Source organism: Buteo buteo, chromosome 10, assembly GCF_964188355.1.
Source record: "Buteo buteo chromosome 10, bButBut1.hap1.1, whole genome shotgun sequence".
In the NCBI taxonomy this organism is placed as follows: Eukaryota; Metazoa; Chordata; class Aves; order Accipitriformes; family Accipitridae; genus Buteo; species Buteo buteo.
The window spans coordinates 42,893,177-42,910,827 of record NC_134180.1 but is presented as its reverse complement, the minus strand read 5'-3'; the positions used below and the strand labels follow the sequence as shown (position 1 = coordinate 42,910,827).

The 17,651-nt window shown below is 47.7% G+C and overlaps 1 protein-coding gene across 10 annotated transcripts in view; it reads right to left on the bottom strand.

Moving 5' to 3' along the window:
* Nucleotides 1-17,651, bottom strand: part of PDE4B (phosphodiesterase 4B) — a 193,464-nt gene that overhangs the window by 20,803 nt on the left and 155,010 nt on the right. For 8 of the 10 annotated variants that reach the window (XM_075037313.1, XM_075037315.1, XM_075037319.1 and 5 more), the window contains one exon: nt 6,458-6,570. In XM_075037313.1, the coding sequence (XP_074893414.1) occupies nt 6,458-6,570 (113 nt within the window). Of the gene's footprint in view, nt 1-3,889; nt 4,010-6,457; nt 6,602-17,651 lie in introns of those variants that run through there. The other 2 variants (XM_075037323.1, XM_075037322.1) reach the window with 2 other exon arrangements.

The window sequence follows — 17,651 nt, the reverse complement described above, 5'->3', positions numbered from 1 at the left end:
AGGTCAGTGTAGCTCTACAATACAGTATCCCCCCCAAAAAAGGTGGCAGTTGGTCTTGCCAAAATGAAAATGAGCTTAATGCAAGCACCAAAACCATACAGAAGGCACTAATTAATGTAAATATATTTAAATGAAAAATCCTTCTCACATAGAGATAGGCAAATGATTTGCAGAATAATTTTTATGCGGCGTTTGCCCAGCTGTGCTAAACCAGCAGCAAGGTGAGGCACTTCTCGTTTGTTTGCTTGAAACACAGAGCAAAGGCTTTAATCAGAGGAATCTCTCCCTCTAAGAGCTCTGATGGATGAGCCTTCAAACCAATACATCTCCACAACATGTTCTGGCTTTGATAATGCAACATCTTTCAATTAAGTTTCATTTAGTGCAAATATTTTGATCACCAGCTGCCCCACCGAAAGCAGCTGTTCTGCAACTGGGTAAAAACCGAGACGTTCAGAGACGGGCTGCGGAAACTGGTCTGGTCCACAAAATCAGGGTCGGGATTAGGACTGCTCAGAGGATTAAATCCTACTTTGAAATCCTTCACAGCTCACCCTCATCCTAAGTGATGCTTCTCCTCCGAGATTTCATGCATCTCCAGTATCCTCACTTCACTTCCAGAGAGGTCACTGCTCTGAACAGTTAGTCACTCTCTAGTCCTGCCCTCAAATCATGATTCATTTTGAACCTGCCTTTGAGCTATTATTTATTTAAGCCCCACCCTAATGTGCTATAACGTAAAAGTCTGAGAATGCAGAACTTTAAAACCCATCACATCCTAGTACAAGCAGAAATGTTTAAAGGACATGCTAGAAGGTCCTGGGCACCGTCATGTCCCACAGGATGGCAGCTCCCCAGAAAGGCTCCCGGGAAGGTGGATTTGAACCAAAATTCAAACCCCAAAGTCTTCATCTCTGCTGTGGCTATCTAGACGTGCAGCAGCAGCACGTAGGGTATGCGTGGCCACGAGATCTCCTTCATATTGGCTCTTCCCACCCGTTTACTGCAACAGTCCCAGAAGATGAGAAAGCATCCGCCACTCAAAGTCACTTTGTTCTAGGAGGGTATCTCGAATGGTGGCACTGGCTCCTAGTACTGTACCGACACTTTTCACAGGCAATGGTGCAGCTTTCCAATATTCCATTTTTTAAATATTTGAATCAGTTTAACTAAGATATCTGGAAACTGACAGCCCAGAGGACTCGCAAGACCAAAGTATTAGATTGTTAAATAAGCCCATGTAAGGCCCTACTATTCCGCCCCCCTCTTATGACATAATTGATATAATCAGAATAATTTATTTTAGAGGCCAAAGAGCAAGGGAGGAGGAATAGGATGGATATGGAGACAGCTACCCTAGAAGTCCATTTGACAGTGATGAGAACTGATACGCAGGAGCTGACTCGGACCCAGCTCGCCAAGTCTTGAACATCCACAAGGAGCTTTGAGGGGTTTCACAGTGTGGGGCAGAGCCACCGTTCAGAGCTGGCTCCTCCTCAACCAGCAGGCTTCACTGGAACCTCATGTTCACCACTCCCAAGTGTCTCTGTTAAAAAGTCTGGCTCCTGCATCGTGCACAGCTTTGCCTTAAGGAATACAGTGCCCCGTCCTCTAGAACAAGGACATCCTCAACACAAATGAAAAGCCATCAGATAAACCAAAGATGGAGTGAATATTCCCAACCTCAGATAGAAACAGCTCCTACTGCAGTTCTCATGGAGCATAATGATCGTCTAGTGTCCCGCTCTGCAGACAGCAGCTGTACGACTAAGAAACGGTTAACCACCGCAGAGCATGCCGACGTCAAACCTGACACGACGTCAAACCTGACACGGGCAATGTGTGTTAGGGCTCTGCAGGGACCAGTTCTGCAGGGATTGCTGCAGAGCAATGCCAGGGGCTGCTCCGACTGGCCCGTCACACTCCAGAGAGCTGTCCCGGTCGCGGATCCCTCTTTCCGTAACGCAAGTCCCCAGGCGAGGGGAATACCGGTATGCGGCGGGGGAACCGCGTGCGGAGCTCAGTGATTCATCCCGGCTTGTAAAAACAGGAGACGTGGAAGTCTCTTTGTTTCGCTGGCTGCTGCACAAGCGAACAAGCCTCTCTTTGTGCAGTGCTCGGCTATTTTAAAGCATATTAAACAAAGGAAGTTACAGCAAAAGCAAGCGAACGACTAAACAGCCCGGCACCACTTAAGGGAAACATCATGTACGAAGAGGACAACATTCGGGACTGACGGACTGGCAGAAGACAGGCGAGCGAGCGTGGAGGCTGTGCAGCCCGGCACATACGCTGCTGGCACTTGGCCCCGCGCCATGCTCGACCTCCACCATGGACCTCAGGAGTTTACATTAGTGTCCAGATGTTTATTTAGCCACTGTCTCCTGAAAGCTAGGTGCGGCCTTGCTCCTCTTTTCTGACCCAAATGCCCTTTGAAATACAAGCAAAATGAAATCAGTTATGTTTATCTTAGTGGCTTCTGGCTCACAAGCAACCAAGATAGGAGAGCAGAGCCCCGCCGTGCTGCTTCCCTGAGCCACTGGCTGAAAACGGCCTTGGGTGGCAAGATTTGAGTTGCGTTATTCAGCACTTGGGAGTAACGGAGATGTCTTTTAAAGAGTTGAAGTAAGAGAGTTTAAGGATTTACTCTGAGGTGTTTGTAGCTGCACAGGCAGTGCTGGCAGGGATGGGTCCCCCAGGGAAGAGTACGGCGAGAGAAGCGGGTTTTGAAAGTTGCGAGAGCACAAGGCAGGCACCCTGATGACAACACTTCTGTCTACTCAAAATTAGAATATCCCCACAGACCACAAATTACATTATCTGTCCATTTACTTACTCGATGGACTGCAAAAACCTCTAAATAAGACTGGTCTAATTTAAAGAGATGGAAAGGTGCTGCTTAGGTCCATTCAGATATATTCATTTTACACGTGATCTGGGCTGTATCCTGCACGGACAGGCAGGTAGCTCTTGAGAAATACTACATTTTTTCCATCCCTCATTTCTGTGATATTACGGCCCCGTAAAAACTTGCAGTCAGCAAGGCCAGCATTGCAGCTGGCAAGAATACTTGCTCCTTTTTATGATTCGGAGGATGCACTGAGCATGTCCTCCCCCAGATCCCAAATGCTATATTAGGTAATAGAGCCAAGGGGGTCCTGCGCTTCCGTCTGCAGGACAAGCGAGGCTGCGGACAGCTGCCTAATGCCAAATGCAACATTACAGGGTGGCCACCGAGAGACAAAATACCCCCTCTTTATCAGCAGGCCCATGACTCACAAATCCTTCTGAGACACAGCAGTTGCCTGAGTTGGAAGTTGGACAGGGTGATAAATGCAGGAAAAAAAGAATATATATGTTACAATAATGTAAATATGTGTGGTCTGCTTCTACAAGCAGCACTGAGCGCCTACAGAGCCTTTTACAGGTAATTTTGTTTCATTGCAAAGCTGCAGTGCCATACTCCGCTCACAGCAAAAGATTAGTTCAATGTTAGGAAAATATATTCCCTTCATGTCAGTTGCATTCCCTGCAACCAGGTAGTTTTCCAGATAGTTTTTTTCTCTAATGTAGAAAGTTAAGGACACTTAATAGAAGCTCACAGCTGGAGCGCAAGGGACTCGAGCTGGTTCATGGATCAGGCACTGCTCTGGTAATGCATCAGGACTCACGGACGCTGGCAACACACCCGGGGAACAGAGTTCCCCTCTTTGCCAGTTTTAAGTCCAACCCCGCTCGTGGGACTGTAGGGTCCCACTGTGCAAACGGCACTACTCCCTTGGCTCACACTGATGTCAGTGCAATCAGGCTCGTTAGCTCACAGTAAGATTAGCTGCTCATTTCCTCACTTCTCCTGTAATTAACTCGCATCTTAAAAAAGTATACGCACATGTTTTAACTGATGTTTTCCGAAAACCATCAGCTTAAAGCCAGGATGCTGTCCTGCATGGCGCTTCCCCCCAGCGATTCCTTTTTGGTGCAGGACTTCTGAGAATCACCCCGCGAACACGTATGCCGAGATCCTCCCTCTCTCTCTGCTGTTGTTGCAACTCTGGATTTTCTAAACTACGTCTGTCAGGAAGGAGACAGGAAATTCGAGTCACACTTGCAACAGCTGTGCCATGCCTACTATCAGTCTCAAATGACGTAGTTTGGCTTGGGTGGCGCGGGGCCAGGAACTTGGCGAGAGAGGAGGTCAGGAAGATAGGTCACTGTTTATACTGCTCTTGCACTTGGGAGCATGCTGAGTCTATTTGCTTTCTTCCTATCTATACTGTTTCTCTTTCCGTTTTTCTTTAATAACGTGGAGCCCAAGCATCCTGTTTTCAAAACATCTGACTGTTTTGCTATTTACCGGTGACAAATTTAAATGCCTTTGACCGAAGCAGGCAGTTGAGTGGGATACGTGGCGAAAGGCAAAACCTGACCAATTAAGGACCGTTGCAGCCTCCTCCTGAAGATGCACGTTTCCAACACAACTGCTTCTCACACTCTAAGATCACTCTGCAGATTGTACGTCTGAACCTGAAAGCCACAAACCCCCAAAACTAATTTGTGTCAATATTTACTGCTGATGAGGAAAGGAAAGCGAGGTGTGAGGCCATTTTATGCTTTTCTTTCACAGATGAAAGCAATACTGGAAGTTGACCAAAAAACGCAGACATTTCAGAAACTGGTTGTGAAAGAACAAAGTTTCGGGAACCTTTTGCTCGACCCAGCTGCAAGCCATTTGCACGCAGAGGGAGCACAATTTGTAATTACTATAATAAGCAATATAGTTAGTCTTTCACCTTCACAAGTCCAGATTTGGCACTCAGTGGAAAAAAAAAAATCTCAAAACGAAGGGCATCAGCGTCCACATTGGCCGTGCAGCCTTCTCTGCAGCCTAAACCTTTCTCAACTTTCACCCTGGCTTCCTCGACACAAACTCAAAAAACATAAAATATGCCTTTCTTGAAAGCTCGGTCTATAAAACTTTTATTGCTTCCTTTGCCCCTGCACGTCGTGGTAATCACTAACAGAGGAGGAAGCTGAAATAACACGGGATTTCTTTGCTCAACTTTTTCCATAAAATCAGTTTATGATTCAGCATGTCTGATTTCATTAATTTCCGATTAGGAAAAAAACAATAACAAAATAACATCGGGTTGGTGCAGTACAACTCAGAACCGGGTTTAACGGTGACACCTGGTCAAAGGCATAGATGCAGCAGACACAGCCCTCGCCCCAAAGACGGAGCGAGCTCAGCCTGGGACTATATGACCTGCTCCATCGGACAACGCACGGCTGTAAACACCGCCTTCAAACCTGGGTGCAAAAACTGCGCTTGAAAAAAACAAGGCACGGGGATGGGGAGCAGCCAGCCTGTCCCGGAGGTGCGAAGGCTCTGCTGGCAGCCAAGCGCTGCCCCGGGCAGCGGCTGGATCAGAGCAGGGAGGTGGCTCCGGGCCCCGGGGGAGGGAGCGCCTTCCATCCGGCACCAGCCACTCCGGCAACTTACGGTCTGGCTTGGGGAGATGCTGCAGCGAAATTCATCTGCGATGCTGTCGCTCGGCAGGACGGGGGCTGGGGAGCTGGTTCCAGCACCGGGAATGGGGGTGAGAGGGGGGAGGAACATCAGCTTCCACAAGTTGCCCAGAGAAGGGCGTTCAGCCCTCGCGTTTCGCTTGCTTTCCTCTGCTGCTTCTCAGCGTTCTCCTGGGACTCCGCTCTCCCTCCTGCTTCTCTGACTTTTAGCACAGCGTACTTTTCTTAGTTTATTTTAGCACCTTACTCCTCGCAGAAAAACGCAAAACTCCCCTTTTGCTCACGGCGCATTAAAAACTAAAAGAAAAAAAAAAAACCAAACGTCCCGGGAGGCGGGCGAGCAGCTTCTCTCGGAGCTCATTCCCTATGCACCATCTTTGACTTCGCACCCTCATCATATGCTGGCAAGCGGTGCCGAGCCAGCCCACCACATTAAAAACAAAATTAAACGCTTACCGAAAGACAAAACAGCAATAAAATAACGTACCACAATGTTTAGAGTTTGCCATTATTACGGATAGACAACAATGAAGATAATTGACTTTTGAAGTGATAATTTGTTAAATGCGGGCGTTTTCAGAGTGTTTCTGGTACTATCGGTTCCGAAGGGACCGGCGCTAACTGAAACCTCTTTTACTTCTCAGAGAAGAGCCCGGCGGTGAGGATCGCTCTCCCCAAGCCGGCCGCGCCGGGCCACCTCCAGTTGTTTTCTGGCCGTGTCCCCCCCGGGGGAAACCCGCACCTCCTTCCCCGGCAGTAACTCGGGAGTCGCTCTCCTGTACAGACGCGCAGGAGAACCGGGCATCAGGCTGCCGTGCCGCGCTCCGCACCGCCGCGCTCCGCATCGCCCCGCTCCGCACCGCTCCGCTCCGCATCGCCCCGCTCCGCTCCGCACCGCCCCGCTCCGCATCCCCCCCGCCGCTCGACTCACCTTGTTGGATGCCATCTCGCTGACGGAGCGGTAGGTCTGGATGGTCTCCAGCTGATCCAGGCACCAGTCGAGCTCCTCCAGCGTCTCCATGGCCAGCTTCTGGTAGGGCTCCTCTGCGAAGAGGCAGACGGACATGTAGTCGGGCTGGCGCGGCGGCAGCCTCTCCATGCCGGGGCCGCCCGAGCCGCCGCCAGCACCGCCGGAGGTGCCGCACCGCTCCCTCATCATGCGGCCGCCGCTGCGCTCCCCTCGCCGCCGGCGAGCAAATCCCCGCCCGCCGCTGGCACCCGGCACGGCCCCGGCCCCGGCCGCCCGCCCCGGCCCGCCCCGGCCCGCCCCGGCCCCGCAGCCCGCCCTGCCCCCGCGGGACGGGGAACCGGGCGCCCCCCGGGCAGGGCAGGGCAGGGCCGGGCCGGGCCGGGCCGGGGCAGGCTGCGGGCTCCGGGACCGCCGGCCCTTCCCGCCCCCGGGCCGCTGCGGGGGCCCGGGCCGCCCCCGCCGCTCCGCGCCCGGGATGCTGGTCCTGCGCCAGCCCCGCTCCCCGCCCGCCCGGGGCCCTGCGCCCTGCCGGAGCCGGCTCCCCGCGCCTGCCCCCAGCCCTGCTGCTCCCCAACCCGGCCTGCTCCTGTCCCCCCCCCCCCCAACCCTGCTGCTCCCCAACCCGGCCTGCTCCTGTCCCCCCCAGCCCTGCTGCTCCCCAACCCGGCCTGCTCCTGTCCCCCCCCCCCAACCCTGCTGCTCCCCAACCCGGCCTGCTCCTGTCCCCCCCAGCCCTGCTGCTCCCCAACCCGGCCTGCTCCTGCCCCCCCCAGCCCAGCCCAGCCCCGCTCCCTGCCGGTCCTGGCTCCCCAGCTCTGCTGGCCTTGTTCCCTCCCAGCCTTGACCATCAGCCGCACCAGCCCCGCACCCCGCTGGTCCCGCTCTCCGGTGCAAGCCGCCCGGGGTCCCCAGCAGGCCCCGCACCCCAGCCCTACTCCCCAAGCCCGCGAGCCCCTGCTCCCACCGAGCTCTGCTCCTTGACCCTGCCAGCAGGACAACATGCTCCTGAGCGGCTCTCGGCGTAAAAGTTAAGGTTTACATAAGCGGATACAGTGAATCATAAAATCTCCCCATGAATGTAACTGCTTCTCATAATACCAGTGACATATGCTTACCCCGTAAATCTGTCAAAGTTAATGGATTCAGCATTTCTAATGGCACTGGCTGAGCAGGTAACAGTGACATCACAGGTCAGGATTGCTATGATATACACTCAGCAAAGTTTCTGCTGTATAGCGCGTACGCTGTACACACATATGCCCCATACATGGGTATACCACTGCCCTCCCTATCAAATGCTCGCGGCCCCGGGGGAAGGAGCGGCACCTCGTGCCAGTATCTCCCCCTTCATTAGGATAGATCCTCTTCCTCGTGCACCATATCCATAAAGCAATGAACATCATTAATAAGTATTGTATAGAGACTGTATGTTCAATGTTTGAAGTTACGTGGCAGAAAATAAACGCTGCCAAAGAGTAATTCAGCAATAAACTCGCAGGGAGCACTGGGAACGGACGCATTTTAAAGATTCAGTAAATCTGAATCTTTGTGGCATTGGAAGTTAATGCTTTTTCTGTGCTCACAGAGCTCCAAACATAGCAAGTAATCTCGTTCTTGCATACTTCTGTGATACATATATCCAAAAGCAGGTGGAAATAGCCAAAACACACAGAACTTGGGCATATTTTCCTTTCTAACATGCATATTCTCTATCAACCCGTTCATCATGTAAATTAGTTGACCTGGAAGGTCTCAAATTCCTTGTAATAGAAAATGTTTGCACTGATAAAACTAACACGGGCTAAATCATGATTTTAGGAATAGGAAAAAAATCATCTCCTCAGACAAACTAAAGAGGAGCTGACCATATGTTTAAATAATGAAATGTGCTGCGTTACTGTAACGTGTTCCCCGGCTCTAAGACTTCTCAGTAAGCAGGACCATGACATACAACCACGGCGCGAGCTATGTGTGCAATCCTGTAGCAGGAGCAGGGATACGCTCACTGTGGCACTAACCCTAATTTAAGCCATTTGGGGATTTCCAGCCTTGTCCAGCGTCGGGGTTGCAGGACCTGCTGCCTGTATCGCTTCGCTTCAAGTCTTCACCGCCAAAAGAACCGTCAGGGCAATGCAAGACCAAGAACAGAAATCTATACGTGATACTGAAGGACTTATTTTCCCCAGAGCTGAGGCAGGGTTCAGGCTATTCCTTTACTTTGTAATCTGAGTTTTGTGTAATAAAAGGGAAAAAACCCAAAACCCCAACCAAAAAACAAGGAAAGATATTACATATTAAGGAGAACAATGCAAATGAGGAAACTTCGGGGTTCAGGTATAGAGCAAGAGGGTTTGGTACTAGGCTACTGCCAGCTCTAAATTCTTTAAAATTTTATTTTTAGTTTTTAGTAGATGAGATAAAAATACAATCAATGTTTTATATATTCTAAATGTTTTTTTAGAATTTTTAGCTGAGTATACCTGGACAGTTGTGCAAAACGATCCCTCCTTCCCACTGGTGTCTTGCAGCATGAGCTGCCTTTCTGCTTCCTTTCAGTGAGGCTACCTGAAGGAAGCCCGTGAACAGTGGGGATCCCTTCAGGCTGAAGCCTGGTTTACTCATGTAAAAATACGACCATTATCACTTACTTAAGCCTTTTCAACAAAAACATTTAGAGGACAATAGATTAACGATTTAAATGCAGATGTTTTGAAAACTGCCACTTAAAATATCTCTAGTTATTTCAATAGCAAAGATACAGTAAAGTGATAGTAAGCAGTTCTTGCTAAATATCATTTTAAGGAAAAAAAGGTGAGTTCTGTTACTGTTCAAAAGCTGTTCAGCGCCCAGTCTAGAAGAAGTGTTTTTCCATGTAAAAGCACTGTTAACGTTTTCTTTCAGAACTTGCTTTTTCTGACACCACACCAGCCTGCACATTTCCCCTGGCCTGCCCACAGCTCCAGCTGGGTCTTCAGACCCAGGGAAAGATGCATCACCTTAAGTGATTTCTTAAGTGAATTCTTCAGTGTCTTTTGGTTTTGACTAATCTAAGTATTTTTTCACTCAATTTCTTAAGGAAATGAGTCTTGTGAAATGAGGCTCTGATGGTGTGCCTCCCTCCAGGTGTCTGCATGTCTTTCAGCTTCTCCACCTTCCCTGCCCTCCTTCCTCAGTCATTTCTGAACCTGCTGGTGAGTTTTAGCACAACTTGCTTGGCCACGAAGTACGTCAAAGATACCACATTTGTACAAGTTTCAAGAAATTAGACAGTCCAGTAGAGGAAAAGACACTATCTTCCTCAACAGAAGGAAGGCAGCCCGACCTCGACCCTTCTTAGAAACTCGGTAACTGTCTCCTAAGCCACTTTCCAAGTGACCCAGTCTGAGACCAATCAACCTGGAAACCCCAATTCATGATCAAACCAGCCCTCCTTGGGTACATGCAACTCTGCTAACTTCCTGTTTGTTAACTTCTTGTGACTATTTACAAATACATGGTGAAAGCACTGGCTATGATTCCACAGATAAAGCTAAATTTGCACGAGCTGTTTTTGAAAAACAGCATGTAAAATTAAAATACATACTCCAAGTCCCTAATGAAATGTTGTAAGGTACACAGCTCTCCAGAAATAACAGATACCACACCAATTAGAAGTTGCTCTTCTACGAATGTAATAACTTTCTGTAGGAATGATCTTAAAAGGGAATAACATAAATTTTCTAACTTCCTTAATAGTTAATATTCATGGATATATACCACATTAATCGTATCTGAATATTTTAAAATTAACAGTACTTTTTGATACTGATATGGGAGAACATACTTCAGAGCAGAACCCAACACAGACCCTATGAGAAGAAGCAGCTCCTCCCTTCTTGACGCACTGCGCCACCTTCCACCTTGCTTAGTGGTCCTGCAGCATCAGCCCCTGCAGACGGCACAGCCAGTGCTGCGTTCCATACAGCACGATACACGAGAGTATGGCACACTCTCGATAGTCCGTGATGCTTCAGGGCCAGCGCTGCCTGCAGCAGCAGCAGCGTTTGCTTCTGCAGAGGTGGCCGTGTGGGGCGCAGGAGGGGACTGGAAGCAATGGTAGGCTTAAAAAATGCAAGTGGGGGAACAGAGGAACCCTACAAAAGCAGGGGGAAAGAAAAAGAAGTGTCAGAGGAGAAAGATGAAGTGCATCGGGATTCTCTCACTGAGCGGTATCTAGTGTCACTACAGGGATTCACGTAAACAGTAAACAGAAGTTTAGATGCTACATGGCATGATCTTTCCCTGAATCTCATGTGAGCGTCCCACTGACATCAGGAGGGCAACACCCTCTGCCAGAAACACTCCCAGACCTTCTCCACTCACAGACTTTGATAACCTTCCTGGTACAGCTGATACATGTGGTCACTTATGGAAACAGTCCTGCAATTTCTGGACATGGTCTCCTGGAATACTATATGATGCATCTTCAACTGTATCATGTTTCAGTTTATATTTGGGTGTTGCATAACCAAGCCCTTACCCGTAAAATTATAACCAGCATTTCCGTCATTTTTTCTAGTGCCCTATGTGAAATCATTTCCGAGACAGAATAAAGAACTAATTAACGAAAGGAGTTAATTTCAGTTTTCAAGTATTACATGCTGTTTGTGCACAGCTTTTGATCCCAGCGGCAATTTAGCAGGAACTGCGGTGATATTTCATCACAAGACCTGATTTGCTGCCAGTCCATCAGAGGACAGACTGGCCGAGCCCTCAGAAGCAGCACACTGTTTAATATTTTTCCACTGGCACTTAGAACGCTCTAGCATACTGAAATGTAATTCATTTAATGTGCCAGTATTTTGCAAAAACTGCATTTTGGTATTTTTTGCCATCTATTTCTTTTTCATCTCTGTACAATGATGGTACATACAGTATCTCTCACTAAAGAAGTGACTTAGCAGCCCATTTTTAGAAGCTTTTTCCCATGTACTGACTTGGCCATGCTATCATTTTCTCGTGGTGAGAGCTGCTAATGAATATGGACTTGAGGCCTTTTTTCTTCTTGAATACTTGAAAAGTGAGAGGTTTTGGAGATCATCCTCTTTTCTGGCAGTGGTTCAGCATAAGAGAAAACATGCACTTCACCAGAAGGCCTATGAAGTGTCGTAGATGAGAAGGGGGCTTCATATGATGAACTCTTGCCCAACGGTCCCCCACCAACCCTGTCTATACCATGCTTCTCTGCAGCACAGAGCTACAGCCCCTCACCACTGCACGGCTGTGCATGCAAGCCCCTGCGCTCGCTCTCGCTGAGCACGAGGCCAATGTTATCTGCAGCCGCAGCCGCACAGTGGTTCCTCTCTTAACCCACAAACTTACTGTCCCCATCCTGTTATCCAAAAGCACTGAGCCCCACGAGGCAGCAAGGCGGGATGGTGGGGCAGAGACCCTAGTCCCCAAGCTGCAGGAGTGAATGGTGGCTTTGCCCTCGACTGACACGGGAGATGAAACCACTTAGGAAACATTTTGAAACTAGATCCAAACACCAAAATTCAAAGTGAGTTCTTCTTTCTCCTTATTCCCTCATGATCCTCTCTTGCCACCCTAGTCCCCTTTAAATAAATACATTAAGACATAGCATGTCTTGCTTCTGGCAGAAAGTGTAAAGGCTAAAAAGTTTTAAAGTGGCCAAAATACCAGATCCCAAACAGGTGAATTAAAAAAGTTAGAGAGGAGTTGCAGTTCTCTTTGCTCAGTAGAATATTGCAGAAGCCAAACAACTAAGTTTTCCATGATCTAGCAGCCTAATATTACTAATGGGTTTCTATCTTGTGAACAGATTGTCCATTTTGGCAGGTGAGAAACATTGAATACAAATATCTGCAGACTTCTTTACAAACTCGGCTCTCCTCAACTCTTAAAGATCAAATTATGGACTGACTGTACTGGTAAAAGACTTAATTCCTAATTCTGCAAAGAAAAGAAATAGTTACTTCTAATGGACTGTAACTTTGCTCGTAAACTGTAGGCATGTAGACTATTAAGACTCAAAAAACCCTTAATAGTCTCTATCAAAATGGGGTGCTAAAAAATTCAAAGAGAAACTTTTACAATGAAGGTTAAAAAGCAAGGCATTGCAGCTTATAGCAGTCCTACCAACTTTAACACAGCATATCCTACTCCACATGCAAAGCCACTTGTTTACAGTGCCAGTAAGACATCTTCTGGGTTATTTACTTTTAATTGCATCCTGGCTGCAATAAATTGCAGCTATTTATAATTATAAACTTCTTCAACATTTGAGACCGTCCTTCCCACAAGCACTCTGCGCTCAGCTCCAGCCTGCCTTCGTAGCAGCAATTCATCTGAGGCTCAAGGGACAGCCACTGAGGACACCAAAGTGCCCATTTTCCAGTGATTCCAGTTGATTTAATAAAAAATATTATCACTCTATCTTAACCTTACCTCAACAACAATTCAGATTCAGGATCAAATCTGTGTATTTAAAAGTAAAATTAATGAGAGCAGTTGCTCACTTTTCCCTTGGCAAGGCTTTAATACTGGATCTGCTCCCAAATCCAGCACGTACAACGTGGCAATAGGCAGGCACTGAAACGTTCCCTGAATGTTTAACAAACTGATAAAATTCAACAAAACCTGAAGCAGATGAACCTTCATAAGAATCAAAAGATTAAAATGTAAGTATTACAGAAGAAAATGCTTCCTAACTCCCACTAGTGACAGGGAAACAAACGGCCAGTAATGAGTAGAATTGGTGAACTGAGCTCCACTATGGCTCTTAAGGTGAGCTGGGGCTTTTGAAGTCCTCATGTCCTTGTATGGGAACATGTAAATGTTTTTTCTGGTCCATGAAACCGCTTGCAGGCACTGAAAACTCTGCTTTAGGAAATGTTTGAAAGCACACTCCCAGGGGCCTAACTTGAAAATAGCATTAAGGGTGCAATTTTTAAATGTATGTAATTCTCAGTGTGAATCCATAGGAGGTTTTAGGTACATTTGAAAATTTGGCTTATTTACAGATATTTAAAATAATTTACAAAGTGGAAAAAAAAAAGAAAGCACATTCAGATATGGACATTTCTTAAAAAATCGTAACAATATACATTATAAATCTTTATCGCTTAGAATTCATCAGAGGACTTTAAGACAACCCATTTTTAATTAAACAACATACTATATTTATTATAGATTATCATAATTGTTGTCATTATTATAGATGACAAAAAAGATTAAGAAGAGAAGGGAGATCCTCTAGTTAATCATGTGAATGACAGATTATTATTTTGTGAGCGGTATAGATATCACTAATGTTTACTGAAGGCTTCATTTACATTTCTCAGTCCTTCACTACTAATGACTAAGAGCTTACACCTAAGCAAGCTGGCAGAAGCCCTCTCTGTGGGATCCACACATACGATCTGATCCACAAAAGACTGATCCACCAGCTGAACTCATCTGTGCTTCAGCCGAGACCCATTTGATTTTAAGTCCTGAAGCAGGTTAGAGGAGAGAAAAAGAAAGGAGAAGGAAAAGGAGAAGAAGGAAAAAAAGGAAGGGTGGCCTGCGTGATTTAACAAGGTACTCATGTGGTCATGGCTTAGATAAAAGTCACATAGATCCTGATCACCAAAGGTGCTCCCTCCTGTTCCCTTCAACAAAAGAATATGGCTATTTCAACTTCAGAAAGTGAGATTTGTTATATGCCCTGCAATAATTACTAGCCAGTGTCTAGCATCACTCTAAAACCCAGGAGCATGGAGCATGTTCAGTAAAACAGGTTTATCAACAAATGACATGCCAAAACTTGATAGAATAGGGACTTGTGCAGGCTGTCAGCCATTTACCCTTTGCCTTCCCTAATGTATCTGTGGTTGCTTACAGATTGTGCGGACATGTTTACATATTTATCCTTGACAATGCTGAGTGAATAACTGACACCAAATAATTTATTTGTTTAATGTATCCTGTTAGTGCATTCATGACTACCCACGAGCAGAGAGCTATTTCCTTGAATTAAACCATTGTTCTAAAAGATCCAACAAACACATTTGAGAAAATTGTTCTGTAGATAGGTTTGAAAATTCACAGGAAACAAAATCAAAGGCACAGAGCACAACTGCAAGGATTCATTTAAAATCTGCAGTGAAAATGTCCAAGTCTGATAGCACCATCTTACAAACTGCAAGCACTGAAAAAAACCTGTGTCCCATAATTACAGGTTTCTTTTATAGATGCCCTGTATGTTTTCCAATATTCAGGGAGTCTATGGACCAGATTTCCAACTTTTTTTCAAGCACAAAAGCTAGACATGTACCTAAAAGAAGGTATTATTGAAAAGCAAGATGTATCCACTAGAACTACCCAACGCCACACGTGCCGGCAACGCTGCCAGCGTACAGACATGTTCCCTCTTGTAGGTTTATGGACACTTGCACACTCCCAGTCCACTGGACCGTGGGGCTGGAATTACAGAGTGATCTAAAATCATGGGAACGACAGAGTATTTAGATGCACTTCCCCTCCTCCCCAACATTTCATTGTATGCAATGAAACTAATTATATCTTTTGCAAAGATAGGTGCAGATGTGCTAAGAAAGGCACAAAGCCCCAGCACCTGTGGAACAGGTGGAGCCAGTATGCTCTTGAGCAACTCCCTGAACAAATGGACAATCCTGCCCTTCTTCCCCGTCCCGATCATATTTTTGGGACTCCAGTTCGACCAGTAACTCTAGCTGTCCCCTCTCACATTTCTCACACCTGCAGCTACACTGCAGACCCTCTCTGCGGTGTGCAAGGGAGGTGGGAGTAAGAGCGAAAGGCTCTTCGTTTGCTCCCTGGCACGATGCAGCCACGCTGGGCACCGGGAGAGATGTGGAGCGGGGCCAGCGGGTGCCAGAGCTCGGCAGGAGACAGGCAGGCTGCAGACAGTGTGGGCACGGGCACTGCATGCAAATGAATGGAGAGCAGCATGTCTCAAAGTAACGCTTTTAGCAAAAAGCTATTTTAGAAACGTGGACTTTTCTGTTACCCAGCACTAATACATAAGATGTGGTAAGAGGGGCCAGGGTAGCGAAATCCCTGCAAAGAGAGACAATGGGATTAACTGGCAAAGCCACTGCTGGAGGTACACTGAAGAGGTGGCACTGGAGGAGATCCAGCTGTGGGGGAACGCAGACAAAATCTTAACACAGGCTCAAAAGCAGCAGAAACAATGGAGTCTGTATTCAGAGATGATAGAGGAAGATAGAGACAAAAAAATGAAGTGAAAGCTTTCTACTGCTAATTGCGAAAAATGCCAGGAAATGAGTGAGATGCTGCTGCCAGGAATAATGCTTGTGATACCGAAATTGTTGATGAAAGTGTTTGACATGCGCTACAACCTCAGGCAAAATAAGGCCAAGATTTTGGGGGGCATTTTTCCTTTTGGGTTTTTTGTTTGTTTCTTTTTTCAAAACAACAAGGAGCAGAAGAAATGAACTCTTCTGTTACACTGCTGAGGAGTCTGGCATTGTAAATTCCCTAATTAAAGACAGGTCCTTTCTGGGACACACCATTTCAGCTGCCCAGAAAGGCTGCTGGGAAAACTCAGCCCCTAGAAAAACAGCTCCAAAATTGCTGAAGACGCCAAGGCAGTGATTAAAACAGCACCCGCCAAGAACGTCGGGGACACATCCAGGTTCAAACTGGAAGACTCCAGGGAGCAAGCAGAGACGCTTCACCAAGTGAAGGCATGGGGACCACAGAAAGCAATATGAAAGGGAGAAAGAAAAACCTCTTGCCTGTAGGGAACGACACAAAACCAAACCGCTTCACATCCCCATGCTGCAGCTATCCCAAGAAGGAAGAAGCCACAGCTCATTTAACCACCGAAGCGGAGGCTTCCAGTGACAGGAGGAATGCCTGCAGCGTGACTCGGCCACGACGCAAAGCACAGGAGACGTCTGCTAGTCACTCGACTGCCATAGTAGCAGTGATGTTTCTGAGTCAACAGCCAACGCGCTCGCCGCCCGATCACTGAGCCAGCTGCAATGTAATTTGAGCAACACCGATAAGCAGTAATATTAGCCTGGAGAAATGTCACTAGGGTGGGGGGGCTCATCTGAGCTATCTTTAGCCATCTAAAAGTTAATCACCTAAGCTCCCCGCACAGTCAGTGGAAAGTGGCTGGGACCTCCAAGGGGTGATCCTGGTCTATTCTCAGCACGACTGCTGCGATGGGCTGAATCACCCTCCGGAGGTGCCTGTTGTTCTCCATTAACTACAGAAGGCACCTCTCTCCCGCAGTCACAGAAACTGGCTGGAAAGGACCTCCGGAGGTCATCTGCTCCAGCCTCCCACCCACAGGAGGACTATCCCCAGCTAATCACCAGCATCAGCCTGATGCTCCAGTAGCTGTAGGGCACTGGTAAGACACACCACACCCTTCCTGTCATCAGCCACCAACTGGACATGCAGCCTTCAGCACCACCCTTAGAGCCTGGTGGTCCAGCAATATCCAACCCTGTCAACAGTCCGTCTGTCCAGCCAACGCCGCTTCAGCTTCCACATGGCAATGCTGTGGGAAATGGTGCCAAAGTGCTTACTGCAGCAGGTATACCCACTCATGGCCTTCCATGTCCCCACAGCCAGGCCATCCCCCTAGCCCTTGTAGGAGGAGGTCGGGGCTTTCAAGCGCAATTTGCCCTTGGCAAATCTGTGTCTATCATTCCCGATGTACTTTCCTGTCCTTCGCGTGTTTGGAAACAGTCTCCAGTGGATACCCTCGGTGACCTTTCCGGTGACTGAGGAGAGTCTGACTAGTCCATAGTTCCCCAGATCCCCCTCGCCTTTCTCAAAGATGGACCTTTTTCCTGTTATTACAGACCTTCCCAAGCACCACAGTTTTTCATGAATGACACACATGGACCTTACGGTCACATGAGCCAGCTTTTCCAGCCTGAATCCTGTCCAACACCATGGGCTTTAACGTCTCCACCTCCTCTACGTTGCCCCTAACCTACTGCTCCCTTGTTGCCCTCTCCTTCCCAAGAAGGCTGGGGGGTGCCAGGGCCTGGGTGAAGACTCTGTCTGTGAAGACTGAGACAAAAAAGGCACTGAGTACTTTGGCCTTTCCTGTACCAGCTGTCACTAGGCTGTTCCCCCCATAAAGTAA